This window comes from Myotis myotis, unplaced genomic scaffold (assembly GCF_014108235.1).
Source record: "Myotis myotis isolate mMyoMyo1 unplaced genomic scaffold, mMyoMyo1.p scaffold_m19_p_54, whole genome shotgun sequence".
NCBI lineage: Eukaryota > Metazoa > Chordata > Mammalia > Chiroptera > Vespertilionidae > Myotis > Myotis myotis.
This window is the reverse complement of record NW_023416362.1, coordinates 652,933-666,004: the sequence shown is the minus strand read 5'-3', so window position 1 is coordinate 666,004 and position 13,072 is coordinate 652,933. Positions and strand designations below refer to the sequence as shown.

At 49.9% G+C, this 13,072-nt stretch overlaps 1 protein-coding gene across 5 annotated transcripts; it reads left to right on the top strand.

The window, feature by feature from the left end:
• Positions 1-750: 750 nt before the first annotated feature.
• LOC118657389 (zinc finger BED domain-containing protein 4-like) lies at positions 751-12,716 on the top strand. 5 transcript variants are annotated; one of them, XM_036311320.1, is made up of 4 exons: positions 751-921; positions 1,608-1,742; positions 3,829-3,910; positions 7,638-12,716. In XM_036311320.1, exon 4 carries the CDS (start codon positions 7,968-7,970, stop codon positions 11,487-11,489), a length of 3,522 nt encoding a protein of 1,173 aa, XP_036167213.1. In that variant the 5' UTR covers positions 751-921; positions 1,608-1,742; positions 3,829-3,910; positions 7,638-7,967; the 3' UTR covers positions 11,490-12,716. The 5 variants fall into 5 exon arrangements, with proteins under 5 accessions (XP_036167213.1, XP_036167215.1, XP_036167214.1 ...); XM_036311322.1 differs by having other exon boundaries at positions 1,608-1,783; XM_036311321.1 differs by lacking the exon at positions 1,608-1,742.
• Positions 12,717-13,072: the final 356 nt, after the last annotated feature.

Sequence of the window (13,072 nt, the reverse complement as noted above, 5' to 3'; positions counted from 1 at the left end):
TCTGGCGAACAGACATGCGCACTAGGGCCTGTTCCTCACACGCCCGGACTCCCTACAGGAACCGCAGGGGCTGGAGGCCCGCGGCCCGCACCCGCCACCGCCGGGCTCTACCGGGGGCCGCTCAGGAGCCGCCGCCCGGGGCCTCGCTGGTGCCGCCGCCTCCGCGTGGGCTCCTTCAGTCCCAGCCCCAGCGGACGAGGCGCGCACGGAGCACCTGCTCCCGAGAGGGACAGGCTCGGGGGCCCCCGCACGTGGCCGCCACCGCCTCGGGGCTCGGGGGCAGGAAGCACGACACGGGGCGCGTTTCCGGAGGAGCCGGCCTCGGGGCGCTGCGGCACCCGGCGGAGGGCACGCGGGGCAGGTCTCCGCGGCTGGACTTCGCGTCCCCAAGGCTCAGGCGCCCCAAGGCCAGCGGCTGGGCGCGGGCCCGCAGCCGGACACGCCAAAGGGCCGCGGCGGGCGCACCCGCACGCACGGGCCGGCCTGGCCCAGCGCCCAATTGCCCTGCCAGGGGCGGTCCTCGCAGCTGCGGGAACATTGCAGACTGCGCCTGCGCGGCGGTCCTGCCGGCGGGACGGAGCCAGCCGGACGCGAGCGGGGGCGGGGCTGGAGCGCGGGGTCTGCGCCTGCGCCCTGCGCCCTGGGCCCGTCAGTCAGCGACACCGGGAGCTGGTCGCCTGGCAGGTCCCCCGAGCGCACTGCGCCTGCGCGTTCCGCCCCGCCCCTGGCCCCGCCCCGCGCCGCGCGGGGCCCTGGGAGGGGAGCAGCGTCCGGCGGCGTCGCGGCGGGCGGGCAGCGGCGGCGGCGGCGGCGGGAGGGCCGCGGGGGCAGACAAAGCCGCGGCTAATGAATGGGAGCGCGTCCGCCTGCGCGTCCGTGGTCCGCAGCCCGCGGGACCCGCCGCCGAGCCCTGCGCCCGCGGTGAGTGCGCGGACGGAGCCGGCGCCGCCTCAGCTGCGAGCTCGCGCCCGGCACGGCCGTCGGGGCCGGGGGTCGGGGGTCGGGGCCGGGGTCGGGGGACAGGCCGGCCGCGCCGCCGCGGTTCTGTGCGCCGGGCAGAGGCCGGGGCTGGGGCCGGGGGACGCGGCCTCTCGGGGCCTGGACCCCGCCCGGCCGCCGACTGGGCCGCGGTTCTGCAGCCCCCCCCCCGCCCCCGGCCCGGCCCCGGCTGACAGCGGGCGGGCGCGGAGCCCGCCGGACGGACGGCCGCCCCGAGGCGCGGGCCGGGTAGCGGGCGGTTGTGGACGCAGCCCCTGAGGAGGTCCGAGTTGGAGCCGACCGGCCGCCGCCGGGAACGGACGCCGGGGTGGCTTTGCGGACCGCAGGGCGCGGAGAGGCGCCTTCGCAGAGGTGCCCCGGGGGTGCCGCCGTGACGGGGACCCCGCGTGGGTCTGCGCGGGCGCGAGGGTCGTTTGGGCAGGTCCGGCCGGGGCGCGGGGCCGAGGGGACGGAAGTCGCCCGAGGAGAGTGGCGGGCGGGCGTCCCGGGCCGGCGGGGTGACCGTGTCTCTCCAGGCGCCTGGCCCTGGGCCGCCGCCGCCGCTGCCTGACAGCCTGTGTTCGGGGACTTTTCTCCCGATGACATTTCACTTTCGGTGGCATTTCCAGGAAGAGCAGCCGGGCCTTGACCGATGTGTCTTGGGATCCGATGAGACGAGTGTGTTGCTTCCGAAGCTCCCACCGCTCCTGTGTGTCTAGCAGGACGTTCACGGCAATGAACAAGAATACGAATCGGCCTGGCAGGTGTGGCTCAGTCTTTGGAGCGTCAGCCCAGGCACAAGAAGGTCGCGGGTTCGATTCCCAGTTTGATCCCCAGCTCTGATCAGGGGTCAGGGAGATCTCGGGGCGCATGCGGGAGGCAACCCATCCAGGAGTCTCTCTCACATGGGTGTCTCTCTCCCTCCTTCCCAGTCTCTCTCAAAAAATCAATGGAAAAAAGTATCCTCTGGTGAGGATTAAACAACAAAATTATATATATATATATCTCAAATCGCTAAGCATAATTTCAAATGTTTTTCCCATTGCTTTTTTTTAAATATATATATATTTTTATTGATTTCAGAGAAGAAGAGAGGGGTAGAGAGAGAGAAACATCAATGATGAGAGAGAATCATTGATTGGCTGCCTCCTGCACGCCCCCTACTGGGGACTGAGCCTCCAACCCGGGCATGTGTCCTTGACTGGAATTGAACCCAGGACCCTTCAGTCTGCAGGCCCAACACTCTATCCACTGAGCCACACCAGCCAGGGCTCATTGCTGTTGTTTTACCAGGCCTGAATCAACTTAGAGTCATTTGTGTGCCCTCTTTCCTCCTTTTCTGTGACCACACCACTCCACGCCAAGCCCCATGGCTCCCCTGGGCCCCTCCGCATTCTGGGTGGCACATGCATCTCTGGAAACGAGCGCCCTCGCTGAGCCTTCAGGAGAAGCTTCTCTTTAACGGGTTCTCCTGCTTGTAAAAAAGGGAAGTTATTTGTTTTGAAGTTGACAGATCAGAGCAAGGGCACAGTTTTAAATAATTCACTTTAGACTTTAATGAGGCCAGTTTGCTAAATAAAGCAAGGATATCCTGGTGACTTTTACTATAGAAATTCTAATTTTTGATGTTTTCTCAATAACTGATAAAATTCGGGCACTAGGAAGGACTTAGTAGGCCTTTCTTTTTTAAGTGCCATGAATGAGCCAGATTTCAATGACAATTAATTTTGGTTACTGAACAAAGTTGTCTTGAGAGAGGAATCTGCTTAGGAGTTTGGCTGCAAACCCCGAGGGTTCCCACTGGGATGTCCACGCGGAATGTGCCAGCTGTAATCCTTAGATTATGTCTGCTTGTCATGATTCACATTTTCTCAGGAAGAGCTCTAGGACAAGTTAGAGATACTCTATGGAGCTTCACAAAGTTTCAAAGGCCCCAGTGCATCTCCTCTATTGGAAGGAAGCTCAGACTTGTAGTCTGCTTGACAGGTGATCGTTTGACACCCCCACCACACGCCCACCACCACTTGTTCCAGTTAAATCCTGATGGTGGATGTGAACGTGCTCCGTTCTTTAAGGCACATGAGGTGATTCAGAAGTCACTCAAGCCGTGCCAAGAGTATTCTTAACACCTTGGAGAAAGATGTTTAAGTAAATTATTAGGGTTGGCTGACACTATGCAGAGCAGTTGCTAGGCAGTATCTACTTTGTGAAGGAAGGATGTTGGCCCTCTGTATGTGGGGATTCCACATCTGCTGGCAGGTGGAAAGGAAATGCTAGGAAAAAGTTACGATCCTACTGATGTGTACTTTGTACTTGGGCCTGTGGTGCCGCATGTTGTGCCTGTACTGAACATGGACAGACCTTTTTCCTTGTCGTCATCCCCTGAACAATACAGTGTAACTACTGTTTACCCTGTGTTAGGTGTAGTGAGGAACCTAGAGATGCTCTAAAGCTCACAGGTTGACTCTTGAACAACAGGGCTTGACTGTGAGGGTTCATTTATATATGGACTTTTTTTTTTCAGTAAATACTGTAAATGTACTTTCTCATAATTTTTTCTTAACATTTTCTCTATTGCAAGAAAACAATGTATAAATACATGGATAAACTATGTGTTAGTGGACTATTGATATTACTGGTAAGGCTTCCAGTCAACAGTAGGCTACGAATAGTTAATTTGGGGGAATCAAAAGTTACATGTGATTTTGACTTCTGGGATGGGGATGGGGGTCAACGGTACTATGCCCGTAATGTAAGGGACACGAGCATGCTGGGATTTTGGTATCCGAGGTGGGTGCTGGCACCCATCCCCCATGGGCACCAAGGGATGACTGTGTGTATCTGTTTCAGGTCCCTGCCCCTCGTAGCTTTCGGAGAGTGACCAACCAGGTGGGGAATAGGAGCTGTTGGCGCGTGAAGAGCAGTGATCATGGTCAGTGTGGTCCTTCTGTTACTTTGTACTCGCTGGGCTTCAGCCCCTTCAGTCTGATCTCCTCTTCTGTGTGATTGCCTTGTGAGAGGACCAGAGTGGATGAGTGACCATGGGCCCCAAGGAGCCCCCCATGTTGGGTAGGGACTCGTTCACTCTCTTTGCCTGCACTGGGTTTCCTTATGAGTTTCTCTGCCCGAAACATGTAGTTTCAGAGTCAGCAACTGTCAATATGTTAATTGCTCTTGGATTTTTAAGGCACTTGTTAAATTTCAGGAGTTGGCCTGAGCTGTCGGAATCTATTGTTTCTATTTATGTTTTGCATTCTTTCTGAATCTGGCTGCCCCGTGTATATGCCCCAAAAGGCGGCACATTTTCACATGGTGATGCTGAGTGCTCCACACGGTCCTCAGAGGCTGTCCTCTGCTCTGATGCCAACTTTCTAATGCTGCTGTTGTTTCGTCTGTTCCTCATTCGTTATGTCCTTAAAAGACAGGACATGTGGTGAATGCTCTCCCTTTATGACCACTTTTCAGGGGAAGCAGCTGGCTGTAATATTCAGTTTCCATGTTTTTATTCTTCCTTTTTCTTCTTTGAATATTAGTGCAAGCGAGGGATATTTGTTTATTCATTATATTGTAATGTATTAAAGTCTGTTTTTGATTTTGAGTATAACTGTGATAAGTTGAGATCCCCTTCCCACTCAGCCCCGTCTGGGAGCACTTCCTTCTGGACTTGGGCCTTCCTTTCCTACACCTGCAGGGAGCCATTTCTCCAGGGGGGGCGGTGGCTCCTTTTAGTGCAGAAAGGAGCTTAGAGACCAAGGTGTCAGGTGTGTTCACAATGTTCATCTGTGTTACTGCTGTGAGCACCTACCTCTCTGGTGGACAGAGCTAGGAAATATATTTTTAAACATCATGAGTTCATACTGATATTTTTAGTACACATTTAAAATCAGTTTTACTTAAATTCTTTGGTTTTTTTGTTTGTTTTTTGTTAATCATCACCCGAGGATATTTTTTCCATTGCTTCTGAGAGAGACTAGAAGGGAGGGAGGAAGGAAGGGAGAGAGGAGAGGGGAGAGAGCGGGAGAGAGAGAAAAATACCGATGTGAGAGAGACACATTGATTTCTTGCTTTCCCACCTGCCCCCACTGGGACCAGGGATCAAACCTGCAACCGAAGTACATGACCTTGATGGGAAATCGAACTCAAGACCCTTTGGTGTAAGGGCCAACGTTTTAACCACTGAGCAACCGGCAAGAACAATTTCTTGAATTTGTAAAATTTGTATCATTTTTCTATCCTGAAAATCTTGATTCTTAATGCCATTGACATAATTACTTGTTTTATGCTAAAATGTACATACAATAAAATTGCTAACTTATAAAACTACGTTACTACTACTAATGAAACTACTTAGGAAAGTTTTAAGTGTTGTTTTTTTTTTAAGTTCTTTTTGTCCTTAATATACACCAGTGATGGCGAACCTTTTGAGCTCGGCGTGTCAGCATTTTGAAAAACCCTAACTTAACTCTGGTGCCGTGTCACATACAGAAATTTTTTGATATTTGCAACCATAGTAAAACAAAGACTTATATTTTTGATATTTATTTTATATATTTAAATGCCATTTAACAAAGAAAAATCAACCAAAAAAATGAGTTCGCCTGTCACCTCTGACACGCATGTCATAGGTTCGCCATCACTGATATACACAGTTCTCCATGAATAATATAGGGGTTAGGAGCAGTAACCCCCATGCAGTTGAAAATCCACGGATAATGTTGGATTCCCCCAAAACTTAGTTGGCCCTTGGTATCCACAGGGAATCTGTTCCAGAACACACACACCACTGTGATGCTCTCAGCTTCCCTGTATAAAATGGTGTAGATCAACACATACAGTGGCCCTCTGTATTCATGGACTCCCAAGTACAGATCAGAAATAGTACTACAGGTATTTATTGAAAAAATCCACTTATAAGTGGACCCGTGCAGTTCAAACCTGTGTTTAGAGTCACCTGTGTCCCCCTTAGAATGAATAAGGTACCATGTTTAAAAGCCCTTCATGAATATTCTTTTGTTGTTGTTGGTAATCTTCACCAGAGGATAGTTTTTCCATTGCTTTTCAGAGAGAGTGGAAGGGGCTGGAAGGGGCAAGGGCGGGGGGAGAGAGAGAGAGAGAGAGAGAGAGAGAGAGAGAGAGAGAGAGAGATTGATTGAGAGATTGAGAGAAAGGGAGGAAGAGAGAAACATTAAAGTGAGAGAGACACATCAGTTCGTTACCTCTCAAACACCCTGACCAGGGGGCAGAGAGCAAACCTGAAATCCAGGTACATGCCCTTGACCTGGAATCAAACCCACTAACCTTTGGTACATGGGCCAGCGCTCTAACCACTGAGCAACACCGGCCAGGGTGATGAATATTCTTTTGTCTGTGGTTTCTCTCTCTGCCTTCCCCTCTCTCTAAAATCAATAGCATATCCTCAGGATAGGATAAAAAATAAAGATTTTGCTGGCTCACCAGAATCCCGCAACATGTCCTGCCCGTCACATCTCCCTCCCTCCTTCCTGACAAAAGTAACTGCTGGCCACTTTTATGGCAGTTACCCTCTTTTCTTCAGGGTTTCATGGGTGAATTGTGCATCTCCACATAATAAAGTGTTGCTTGATTATATGATACTTAAGTCTCTTATCATCTCTTTCACCTCCATGGACATAATTTGTGGAGGAGGCCCTGTGGTTGGACCCATGTTCCTCAGTCTAGATTTTGCTGATCGTGGTCCTCTGGTGAGTGTGATGTGTTCCTGTGTCCTTGGTTCCCTCCAAGTCTGTAGTTGCCCTGGAAGCTTGACCATATTCAGGTGTGATCTCTGGTGCGCCTCCTTCACGGGGGTGTGCTGTGTGGGGCATCTCTTTTGGATGTTGGCAGGCAGTGAAGCACATGCCTGTGTGCACTCCGCCATGAGAAGGTGTGGAACGAGATGCTGTGGCTCACTTCCTGAGGGCTGCCAGGTTTATGAGCTGGACTTCCAGGAAGAGGAGCCTGTCCTTCCCTACCATTTGGATATCTCATATTCAAGCTCATGTCTCATGAAGATTAGTACTTAATCCTTCCTCTTTATCAATTTTCAAAATAATGAATCATTTTCCTATCATCCTCCAAAGGTGACCAGTTGACTTTATTTTGGTATTATAAACTCATAGATTTAAACATACTGGGTGAGTTTTAAGCAGGGACCTCCTTGTCTGCATGACAATCAGTGTTTAGTCTGTGAATTGGTTGTTTCAGAGATTAGCTGCAGGCTTCTTAGTTCCTCATTGATGTGTCCTTTCTGATAGCAAAGGGGAATGAAATTGATTTCAGGGAGTTCAGCTTTGCTGATTATAGCAACAGCAGGTGCTGCCAATACATGGATGGCGGGTACAGGCATCAATTCTAGCCCAAACCAACCTCTGTATGACATGCAAGGTTTTTTCTGTGTTGCCCCAATCCTTTATTAATAGGCGATTTGAATTTAAAGTCCTACCTTTTCATTTTTCCTTTACTTTCTAGTTTTAAAGTATTTTCAAAAAGTAGCTTTTAAAAATCAAAGAATGAGCTTTTCTATTTTAAATTACCATTATAGAATTTTTTTCTATGCAAATTGAAGTTGATAGGTCCCTGGCACTACAAGGTTTGAGATGTGTAAATCAGTTAAGTGCTTGACCTGATTTCATCTTTTGTAGGTAATGCAGGACCATCAAGATGGCGGCGATCCTGTTTCCAAAGTAACAAGCAGGTCTACACAGCATGAATTTAGGTCTGCACCAAGAAGTACTTTATACAACTACTGGAAAACAGTGGTCTGGGCCCTGAGATGATGTGCTCCTGAGTTGCAGCTTCTGCTCTCCAGTAACATGTATGATTAGCCGTATTCATGAACATCCTAAAAGTTAGAACTATTTTCAAAACACTGAAGATAATGGATGTTTGGGGGCAAATTGAGAGCTTGGATCATTTTCATACCAACCTGAGATAGCAACATGATGACACAGCCAGAGTAGTTATGGTGAGTCATGGAGAATAACCAGGAAACCCATTCCCCCAAAGGGGATGGTGACTTTGTTTCTGATAAAATAAATGTTAAAATAGAAGAGGAAGATGATGGAATTCCGAATCACAGTTTGGAAAGAGTGGACTTTAAGACTGAACAAGAGGACAGGAAAGCAGCTGGCAGTGGTGATGAACAGGTAGAGATCAGAGAAGCGAGCTACAGCTGTAAGCCCCCAGGGAAGTGTTTCCCTGCCGACCACGAGGACGACTATGGGGCCCTGTTCTCACAGTACAGCAGCACGTTGTATGATGTTGCCATGGAAGCTGTGACACAGAGCCTCCTGTCCAGCCGCAGCATGAACTCCAGGAAGAAGTCTCCGGCCTGGAAACATTTCTTCATCTCTCCTCGGGACAGCACGAAGGCAGTGTGTGTTTACTGCATGAAAGAGTTCAGCCGCGGCAAAAACGAGAAGGACCTGAGCACGAGCTGTCTCATGCGGCATGTGAGGAGGGCGCACCCCACAGCACTCATCCAAGAGGAAGGCAGTGTGTCTACCCTGGGATCCATCTCCCCTGCACTGGTGTTCCCTCCTCAGACCACACCCCTTGGAGACCTGGGCACCGTACTGTCACCCATCAAACTTGTCCAGAAAATAGCCTCCAAGATCCCATCTTCTGAGCAGGTGACAGAACAATCTGGATCTGTCGTATCTTCTGAAGAGGTCTCCCCTGATGTATCCATCTCTGAGAAGTATAGGCAGGAAGAAGCCCTGGTGGAGCCACCCCAACCACTCCCCACTCCCCAGCATGATGACTCTGCAGAGAGTGGGCCAGAGAAGAGCTTTCCACTTCCAAAGAGTACCTCTGGATCCCGAAGGTGGTCTGCAGTCTGGAAGCACTTCTACCTGTCACCTCTGGACAGCTCCAAGGCCGTGTGCATTCACTGCATGAGTGAGTTCAGCAGAGGGAAAAACGGGAAGGACCTGGGTACCAGCTGCCTCATCCGGCACATGTGGCGGGCACACCGTGCCATCGTACTGCAGGAGAAGAGCAGGGGAGCATCCATGCCTCCCCCTTACTCCACGCCACCAACTCTGCTGCCTGCCCTCCTGCCTCCTGAGAGAGATCCAAACTTGGTGTCCTCATCGCCAGGCAACGAGGTACAAGAGTCCCCCTCGGCGTCCTCCTCCCCTGACCAGCTGACTGAGCACCTGCAGGCATGTCTGAAACCTGGAGATTTGCCGATGGAAGATGCATCAGTGTTGTCATCCTCTGATGATGTGGGCGAGGCCTCGTTGGTGTCCTCCCCTGAGAAGCACCAGCGTGATGGGTCGAGCCCTCACATGGTTGAGTCTGGTGTTATATTCCAACAGAATCAAAAGGTGATGAAGAGACTGAAGTCGGAGGTCTGGCATCACTTTTCCCTCGCCCCCATGGACAGTCTGAAGGCGGTGTGCAGACACTGCAGCTGTGTCATCAGTCGAGGAAAGAAGGGTGACGTGGGCACCAGCTGTTTGATGAGACATCTCTACAGGCGCCACCCAGAAGTTGTTGGGAACCAAAAGGGCTTCCTGGGGGCTAGTTTGGTAAACCCTCCATACAACACCTTGGCATCCACAGAAACTTCCTCCAAACTAACTGACCTTCCAGCAGTGGTTACCCAAAGCAGTCCAGTTCTATTTCCCGTTCACAGTAAAAAGACCTCCAAGCTGTGGAATCACTTTTCTGTGTGCTCTGCAGACCCCACTAAAGTCGTGTGCTTACACTGTGGCCGGACGATAAGCAGGGGCAAGAAGCCAACTAACCTGGGCACCAGCTGTCTTCTGAGGCATTTACAAAGGTTTCACGGCAGTGTGCTGAAGACCGATGCCCCCAAGACCATGCTGCCCTCTCCTCCAGGCGTCAGCGTGCCCCTGAGCGCAGAATTGTCAGGAACTTCCTCCTTTGATGACACTGATGAGAAGTTTTATGATTCTCATCCAGTTGCCAAAAAGATAACAAGTCTCATAGCTGAAATGATTGCACTTGACCTTCAGCCATATTCTTTTGTTGATAATGTTGGCTTTAACAGGCTGCTTGAATACTTGAAACCTCAGTACTCTTTGCCCTCCCCTTCCTACTTTTCCAGGACAGCTATCCCCGCAATGTACGATAATGTGAAACAAATCATTATGTCACACCTTAAGGAGGCTGAGAGTGGTGTGGTCCATTTCACGTCTGGAATATGGATGAGTAACCAGACCCGGGAGTACCTGACACTCACTGCTCACTGGGTCACCTTCGAGTCATCGGTCCGACCTCACTGTGAGGATCACCACTGCTCAGCACTGTTAGACGTGTCACAGATTGACTGCGACTATAGCGGCAACAGCATTCAGAAGCAGCTGGAATGTTGGTGGGAGGCCTGGGTGACATCCACTGGCCTTCAGGTTGGCATTACAGTGACTGACAATCCCAGCATAGGAAAGACGCTGAATGAAGGGGAGCACTCCAGCGTGCAGTGCTTCAGTCACACGGTGAACCTCATTGTCAACGAGGCCATTAAAAGCCAGAGAATGGTGCAGAATTTACTCAGCATTGCTCGGAAGCTATGTGAGCGGGTGCTTCGCTCACATGCAGCAAAAGAGAAACTGGCAGAGCTGCAGAAGGAGTATGAATTGCCGCCCCACCACCTTATTCAGGACGTCCCATCCAAATGGAACACGTCGTTTCATATGCTCGAACGGCTCATTGAGCAGAAGAGAGCAATTAACGAGATGTCCATCGAGTGTAATTTCAGAGAACTGATCAGTTGCGACCAGTGGGAGGTCATGAAGTCTGTGTGTCATGCGCTGAAGCCCTTTGATGCTGCGAGTCGGGAGATGAGTAGCCACATGTCTACCCTCAGCCAGGTCATCCCCATGATCCACATTCTGAACAGAAAAATCGAGATGCTGTTTGAGGAGACCATGGGCATCGACACCATGCTGAAGTCTCTGAAGGAAGCCATGGTGAGCCGACTGTCCGCCACCCTCCACGACCCCAGGTACATCTTTGCTACACTGTTGGACCCTCGTTACAAAGCCTCCCTGTTCTCCGAGGAGGAGGCGGAGCAGTACAAGCAGGATTTAATCAGGGAACTAGAAATGCTGAATTCTACCTCAGAGGACATACCTGTCTCCAATGGGTGTCCTCCAGGCTCCCCATCGAGAGACTCCAGTGGGGATGAGAGCCTGTGGTCACTCATGGCCAAGATAAAAAAGAAAGGCCCAAGAGAAAAGATGAAGGTTCCTGAGGCCATGGTGCTTTCTTACCTGGAGGAGGAGGTGCTTGAACACAGCTGTGACCCACTTACCTACTGGAACCTAAAGAAGTCTGCCTGGCCAGGACTCTCAGCCTTGGCCGTCAGGTTTTTGGGCTGTCCCCCGAGTATTGTCCCTTCAGAAAGGCTGTTCAGCACACCCACTGAGAACGGTAGCTTTGGCCAGTCCAGGCTCATGATGGAACATTTTGAAAAACTTATCTTTTTGAAAGTGAATCTTCCATTAATATATTTTCAGTATTGAAATCACAATGGGGCCACCAGGCTAAAGGTGTTGTTGCTCATTAGGCACCAGCTGTTTGTCACAGGCTGTTGGTTGGCACCAGTTGGTGCCAAGGGGGACATCAGACCGGGCACTCTCAGGTCCACACTGAGTTCTCTTGCAGTCTCACCGTAACGTCTATATGTGCCTTACTCCAAGTCCTTCAAGCCAGGTACCGCAGTGTGTTTTTACAAAGACACTAGAAATAGCCTGTCCTGTCAATTATGAAACATGGTGTTTAGGTTTAAATCCATAACTGTTACGTTTTTTTTAAAAAGCTGGGGGTTAGTTATTTGTTTTACTAGAAAGACAGAAGATGCAAACAGTTTTATTCCGTAGGCTTTTTATTCATTTATGTAAGAACAAATCAGGTACCGTATTTTAGTTAAAAATTGCTTTAATTGCAACAAAGCAGCCTTTGTGGCTGTCAAATAAAATGTGGAAATAGGTGGAGTAGAAGCCATCCTGACTGAGTGGTTTTTACCTGCATCTCTAATAATGTGAGGAGTGCAGAAAATATTGTGGAAGATACTGTTTGCTACAACGATGTGGCATTTGAAGACAAAACTAAAATATAACATGGAATGTCAGTTACATGATGGTTGTAAGAACTTCCCCATGTTCTGGTTTTGTGTTGAGGTTTCACATGGTCAGTTACATCAGTGACATCCTGACTCTTTATAACGTGCTCCTTGCTGCCTGTTGTCCAATACGTTTACAGCAGCTCTGGTGACTAAACCTCCGAGCCTCTGACGTAGTGTTTCTATTTTGAAATGTGTGTAGTGCCCCCCAATTTGATCAAATCACGTGTAAAATTCCTTTTAGAGGAGGTGATATAACAGGGAAGAACACTGTTATATTACAGTTGTAAGAGTAGCCGTCGGTGTTTTTGACAATACGGAAGACTCAGCCGTCACGGGTATTTTAGAATCCCAGGGACATCAGAATGAAATGCCAGTTGTCATTTTCTTTTAACAATATGTCCTCAGAGTTTTTGCTTCAACATGTAGAAAAGGATTCCTTTTCTTATTTTATACCAATTAAATATGCTGGGTGAAACAAGTCACTCATTGCCTGTGCCCTTTTAGAAAAGTTGTTTCCTCAAAATACTGTACTTGTTATTAATCTCACTTTGCATTGACTATGTTTTGGTATATTTATAAATAGGGAACTCAGTTTCTGAAATTAAACTTTTTATTTGCAATTTTCTACTGTTGGAGGAAGCTGGCTTTTTCTTCTTAAGATGATAAAGTAGTCATATCCTTTGGGTGCCAATGTACATGGCAACCTCATTCATGCCGCCCTTGAATTACCACCTTAGTTCCAGATAGAACATAGGAGAGGTGATGAAGTGGTCCTTACAACAGCTTTTCTGAGATGATGCTGACTTGTGTTGAGAATGATTGCGTTGCCATGCATACTGCCCAAACAGAAGAGCCTGTGGACAGCCTCATAGTTGCCTTGGCCATGTAGCCTCTCCTGAGATGCTGTGTGCAAATTCCCAAGTCCAGCCTCTGTTCCAGAGCCCCAGGAGCACCAATTGGGGCCACATTGTGAATCATGCT